General features: G+C 37.9%; 1 protein-coding gene across 1 annotated transcript in view; it reads left to right on the top strand.

Moving 5' to 3' along the window:
- The first annotated feature begins 595 nt into the window (after window positions 1–595).
- Window positions 596–7,198, top strand: part of smpd3 (sphingomyelin phosphodiesterase 3) — a 59,199-nt gene continuing 52,596 nt past the window's right edge. Inside the window, exon 1 of the mRNA XM_022763007.1 lies at window positions 596–897. Coding sequence (XP_022618728.1) covers window positions 596–897 — 302 coding nt within the window. The remainder of the gene's footprint in view (window positions 898–7,198) is intronic.

The raw sequence follows: 7,198 nt of genomic DNA, 5'->3' as shown, positions 1-7,198 counted from the left end.
CATTCACAAACATTAGGACATTTATGACGTCCATTCTGCTCCCAGCATGCTTACATCAGAGCGAGTTAATCACTGTCATCCATTTCTCTCTCTCTCTGTGCCCCTCCCTGTTTTCTTCCTGTATTCTTCTATCGATCTGCTCACTTCCTCCAGGTCTTGAGGAAATGGTGATGTTTAATGGCAGCCTCCGCCTGAGGTTGTTGGAGTCCTAACAATCATAGAGCCATCATCAAGGGAAAATCTCTCATCATGGCAACCTCCTACCTCCAGTCTGCACTCCTTGACCCCTCCTGTAGAGGCTGTAATTGCTGAGGGAGGGTTAGTGAGAGTAAGACAAGCTTGCCTGTGAAGACAATCTTCCAAATCATGTAGTGTAACTTTCTCCAAGGAGGGGGGAGGGTCTACAATTGAGTCTGATTTATTTTTTAATTATTTCTGTTTATCTCCGTAACAGATTTGTACTTGGTTAAAAAGTTTATGTGTGTGTGGATGGAGAGTGCGAGGTGAGGAGAAAGCGACAGAGGAAGAAAGAGAGAGAAAGAAAGAAAGAAAGAAAGAAAGAAAGAAAGAAAGAAAGAAAGAAAGAAAGAAAGAGATGGTCCTCCACACCACCCCTTACTCCAGTGCCTGTTTGCACTTCCTGGACGGCTTATCATGGAGCTTGGTGTTCCCCTGCTACTGGCTCCTGGACCGGCTCCTAGCTTCATGTGTGGCCACCTCACTGGAGAAGCGCCAGCGCTCCCAGGACCCCTGCTCCTTCCTCACCCTGTGTGTCCTGATCTCTGCACCCTTTTACCTGCTCCTCCTCCTCGCCTCCCTGCCTTTTGCCCTTCTGGGCTTCATCATCTGGGCTCCCCTGCAGGCCATCCGCCAGCCCTACTTGTACACCTACCGCAGGTTAGTGTTGAACATGGTGAAAGTGACTTACTACTTCTAAAACTATTTCTTGTTGTCAAGTTACATATCAAATAAGACAGTTGGAGACATCTATGACAAGACTGTGTGTTGTTAGTGCTAGTGTTTTTCTAAATTTAGACTGCATGCCACATAAACCCTATAATGTCTCATTCTCCTCCCTGGGTTGTTCTGCTCCATATATATACATATATATATATATATATATATATATATATGTTGTGTGTTTTGCCAGTTCACACTTAAAAAGAACTAGTTCAAAGTTCAGTTCATACAGATTAAAATTAACTAGTTCACATTCATAGTTCATTTTTAAAAATTTTGAACAGTTCCAAACAGCTCCAAATCATTGCCACTCCCAAACTAAATGAATTATTGTACACCACTGAAGAACCACAGACATGAGTTATATTTAAAATCCCTATATAAATATAATCCTTCTGAGTCTTCACTTGTTTGTTCATAAAACTGCTTCAAATGCTCAAACAAATTGGCTTCAGCAGTAGTAGATGCGTCTGTACCGTCTGCACTGTCTGTACCGCTAGCACCAGCCAAGCTGGGCCGTGTCTATAGAGACGTCATGCGGTGTGCCGTAAAACTGTCATAAAAACGTGAGATGAAAGTGTCATAAAACTCCAGTGAGAGTGACAGAGAATTTGTAAACTGATTCGTTCAGTTCAGGCACAAAACTGTATACATAAATACATGTATACATATATATAGTGTTGAGTGACCATGTTGTACCTACAGTGCATGACTGGACACTGAGGCATCAATAGTTTCATTTTGGTTAAGGTTATGACAGGATTGTGGTTTTAGTTAAATGTTAATAAAGTAAACGTGTCATGTCTGGTGCTTCAAATCACTGCTGACTTTTTGTACATAAACAAGACCACTTGGACCACTGCTTTGAGTGGCTAAACAACACTCAAAAAATGTTTGAGCTTTACTTACTACAAATGGATATCGTAGGAAAAGAGCAGTAGGAAAACAAATTACATTTTCATTGAGTGTTATGCAGAAATGTTCATTAAAAAATATTCTTCACTATGTTGATAAAATTAATTATTCAGGTGGTATTATTATAGTATTAAATGTATTTGCTGTTGCAATTAAAGTAGTACTATTTTTGCAAAGAAATGTCTGAGTGGATATTAAAAAGGTTTGAAAAAAACAAAATGTGACAAAGTGCAATAAAAATGGACATAGCAAATAAGTCATGACATACAAAAAGCATGTGACTTAAACATCACGCATAACTGAAGAAAAAATGGTGGTATATGAAAACATCAGATATTGTATACTGTAAACTTCCTAGAATTAATGCATGAAATAAATATAAATTCCATATTTGAAGATTTGAGTGGGACTCCTTGAATTATGTAATCTCAGTGGTACCTGACTCTGGAAATTCAGTTGGAAATTTGATTAATGTTTGGTGACTTTCATGGCCATTCAAGCCTTGGTTCAGTGACTCTTGATTTTATCATCAATAAAAACGATGTCTGTCTTAGAAAGTATATGGTTCTTTGATGGAAATTAAAAAGTTTGTGACTGTCTACATCAAATATATGGATAGACATTAATTATGAATCAAAAAAATTGCTTTTCAGTACAAAAAATCCAAATTAAGTTAAATTAGATAAAACTGATGGTAATAAAATAAAGCTATAGCCTTGTTAAATTAACAATGAAACTACTGTAATATGTTTAGTGACACTGAGGATATCATATAAAAAAAACTTTCATATAGGAATTAACAGTTTGTAAAAAATACTCCTGTAACCAGCATTTTGTTTAGATGGGAACGGACATAATTTTAAGTAGGCTTTAACAGATGATTGGCAATTTACTCTATCACTCAGTCATCAATATGAATGCGTATTAAACGTGATTGGATAAAAACACCATTCATCAGTGGTCTTTCGTTCTGATTTTCAAACTGGCTTTTCTGGAAAGAGCCTGTTTCATTGTCAGGTTTCCACAGACCTACACATCAAAATGGCTTTCTGAATCAATTTGAGATGAGAAATAGGCCATACAGTTGCAGGGTCATGCTTCATTTGATATCTAGAGAATCAATTGTTCACATAGTTCGGAGATTTGAGGAAGCAAAAAATGGAGTCATTATCTACTGTTAATTGTTTTCACATTGGTCTGGCTCCCAGCTCAATCAGTTTTCAGGGGGTGTTTGGTTGTTTAAACAACCAATGGCAACCCACCATAACCGCAAACTTTGAAATACTGTATTTAGCTGTTTACTGTGGAGGAGCAGCACTCTCTGCCAGTAACTTAGCAGATTCCCCAGTAAAACACAATGTAAAATGTGATAGATGATGTTTTTGTTATCTGTTATTGAGACTGTCCTGTGCAAAATGGTGCAGCAGCTTATTAAGACCCATAGTTACATTTTGTTGTTGGTCGACATCTAGTGGACATCTAGTGGCCGTAGTAATTATGACACGAGCAAAGGGAAAAGTGCAGTGGCGTAGTACATACAAAGTCCGTGTTAGGAGGAGGTTGGGGTGGATGGATGAGTCAACAAAACACAGGAATATGACACAGGAGATCGGTTTTCAATTCCCATGTGAAACCAGTAGTTTACAGTATTATGTGCATGCAATGCAATTATATTCAAGGCATATATAACTATCCTGCATACTTGTATAATGCTAGTGCATTCACACTATTGTTATTCAGATCTTTTTTTTATTCTTATGTTTCTTCCGTCCTGTTTTTGGGGCTTAACTTGTCCTATAGATTTTGTGCTACAGAAACTATCAAAATGTCCATTCAGGACATTTGTGCTATTATTTTTATTTGTATTATTAATAATTGTTGGAAAATTTTGTTTTCCTTGGTAGTAGACAAATTTGTCCCATTTCACAGAATGTGTCTACCTAAGCACAGACACAGAATTTGAACATGAGCCTTGAAGTGATGGGAGCACCCTCCACCTCTCCCATTGACTGCAATACAAATTCTGATTTCTCGAGGAAAGCAGAAGTGACCCTTATTTGTAACTTGCCCCTTTGTCCACATTTTTGGCTCTAGAAACACCAAAGCCACGTATCGTCTGTGGACGAAGGTGTATTTCCACTCATTTCCACCACTGTTTTTTCAGAAATAGCAGTCGTTTGAGAGGCTCGCCGAGCCAAAATCACACTCAGCTTGATGTCAAGTCTGTGTCTTCCAGCTAGACACAGCTGTTCAACATGGCTCGTTACGAGACTCTTCGATCTCTGTGATGTTTATAAACACAGCCACACACACACACACACAAACATACACACACACACACATGCTATTAACGCAGTATCAGGCAGAAATGGACAAAGCTGATTCTTATTGGCTAATTGGATTCATTAACTCTTAACTCTCCCCTTCTACTCTCAAGTAAATGAGCATGTATAGGGCAAATCAGCACTGTGTATGTGTGTGTGTGCTTTTGTGTGCATGTGCTTGTGTACAGTGGTGTAGTCTACTTTTTTATTGTAGTTGGTATTGCTACCCCCCCATTTTTATCACTTAAGGTAGGCTAAATAACAGAAACACCTCTGTATAATGTAATATCCTCCACAGTGATTAACTGAATCAATAATTGTCTAAAAGTATTTTAAAAATAAATTGCCAACTGAGTATATATTAGTAATTACTAATATACAGATGTTTGCTCAGGCTCCAAACTGCAATTAATTGGTTGATTTTCTTGCTGTTCTCACCTGGGAACTGATATATCTGGTAACCTAAAGATGGTATTTAATTTTATACTTTTATCATATATTATTATTATCATCATCCTATATAATGTTTTACCCCTCCATCCCCATTTTCAAATGTAAAGCAGTAACATGTTTACTCAGAAACATTTTAACTGACTTGCTTTGTTCTTTTTTTATCTGACAACACTTCTCCTGACGTCAGTGTGGTGTCTCATCTCCAGTCAGTTTCTGTTACTGGTAGAGTATATTACTGCTCTGTCTGGACACAGTTAATTTTGCTGTTTTCTTCATCACAGTGTCTAACTATCTGCTGTACATTTAAACTTACACTAGTTCTGCTCAAGCACACAGAGCTCTTTGCTCCTTTTAGCGAATTTCACTAACTCAGAAGTTGTTTACATGCTGTTCAGATCTGCTAGTGACTTTTGCTTAGCAGTTAATACTAGCTTCTCTCTCTCTCCCTCTATCTTGCTTGCTCGGTGTGGTGTTGTTGTAACTTCAGTGTAGAGGATTGTTATGTTAATTACATCTTCAGCGATGTCTACTGTCTTACTTACTAGGCACAGCTCCACTCGCTAACCAGAGCTAAGTGTACATTCTAACTGCCAGCCCTGAAAATTTTCCTCAAAAAAATCTTACAAAATCTTTTAAACACCACAATTTCCAAAATTCATTGACAATTTTTATATCAAAACTGTGATTTTGTCCTGTATCACCCAGTTTTGGTCTCATTCTGATATCTTTTACAGTTTTTGAGGAAATCCCCCCAAAGTGCAGAGAGGGCTGTCCAAAGCTCCCATAGATGCCCATGATGAACTGAGCTCTGAAGCTCTTGCCTTCAACAGAGTTGAGAGGAGTTTAAAAACTGCAATAAAACCTAAACCGTAAACTGTAGGTACACATATAAGATATCTATGTCTTTACCATGAATCTCAAAACGGGGCAGATTGTTGTAAACTGAGCAACTGGCTGAAAGAAAGCAGAACAATCAATTCATATCTTGTTTATTTATATTTTAAAACTTTTCTAGTATTGTTTCTATTATCCATGACTGTTCGTTGTTATTATTGTAACCATGACAACAAAGATCATCTCATGTTGAGGAAGTACTTATTTTAACCCAAATCATGATCTTTTCCTAACCATAACCAAGTAGTTTCTGTCCCTAAACCGAACCAAGTAGTTTTAATGCCTGAACCTAACCAAGTAGTTCTTGTGCTTAAACCTAACCAAGCCATTACCATTATTATAGTGACCTCGGAAACATTTTCTCATGGCTCTCTTGTGTGTTTATTATGGTAACCATGACAACCGAGGTCCGGTAGGCATGCCGCTGTAGGAGACACTCCTATGGGTCGTATTTGAGGGTAGGAATAAATGAACGAAATGCTCTCATGGATTGGAGGACTTGTTGCTGTTATTCGTTTCCACTAACTATAGACTACTTCTGTCCCAACATCAATCTGCTAATGATTTGTTGAATTTTATTGGCTACTGTCAGTTTTAACAAAATAAGATCAAGAAGCAGTGATCTGTATGGACTGCATTAGCAAAAGCAGGAGAATATAGTTAAGTTTGTGTAGAAATACAATATTAAAAATGAAAAATAGAATTCAGGTTATATGCACTTGATATGAAAGACAGAGACAACTAAAGTGGAAGCTGTCAGTTTTGTGTAATGTTGCTGGTATGATGTTAATATGATATGAACAGGTCCTTTTTTCTGTCTGTTTCTGCTGGGAGACGCGTGCAGCACAAGTGAAAAAAAGGCAGAATCTCTAGATTACGCCATGCAGCCCAACACAAGAGATGTCATCAACGTTGGTCTGGACTCAAACAGTATTTTCACCAGATTTGTACAGTCCAGTGAAAGCTGGATTCTAACTGATAGCACTTACTGCACAATAGTTGACTCTTCATGTGATACTCACTAGCTCTGTAGATTATTCACTGCATCAACACCTATCTACACATACCCGCTTTTTAGTGTGGCTGTCAACAATTTCTGTTTTTGAAACATTGAGATAGATAGATAGATAGATAGATAGATAGATAGATAGATAGATAGATAGATAGATAGATAGATAGATAGATAGATAGATAGATAGATAGATAGATAGATAGATAGATAAATAGATACTTTATTTATCCCCTAGGGGAAACTCATGTGCCCATTAGCTCACTGTTGATAATAATAATAATTAAAACAGTTAATAGTGAATAAGAAATAATTACATTAGTCAACTTCCTTTGGCTGAGGTGTTGTATAGCCTGATGGCAGTGGAAACAAAGGATCTCCTGAACCTCTCTTTCTGCAGTGCAGTGAGATGGTACGTTTGCTCCACCTGTAGCTGCTTCTCTGTCCTGCCAGAATGTTGTAGAGAGGGTGGTTGGTATTGTCTAAGATGGCCTCCATCTTACATTGCATGCGTCTTTCCACAACAGTCCTGAGTGAGTCCAGACTCCTGCCAAGCACAGACCCAGCCTTTTGACCAGCTTGTTTAGTCTCTTTGTGTTCATGTCTGACATGCTGCTGCCCCAGCAGACTGCAGCATAAAAGA

The sequence above is a fragment of the Seriola dumerili genome, unplaced genomic scaffold, assembly GCF_002260705.1.
Source record: "Seriola dumerili isolate Sdu_G_001 unplaced genomic scaffold, Sdu_1.0 BDQW01000465.1, whole genome shotgun sequence".
Taxonomy (NCBI): domain Eukaryota; kingdom Metazoa; phylum Chordata; class Actinopteri; order Carangiformes; family Carangidae; genus Seriola; species Seriola dumerili.
This window is presented reverse-complemented; position numbering and strand designations above follow the sequence as displayed.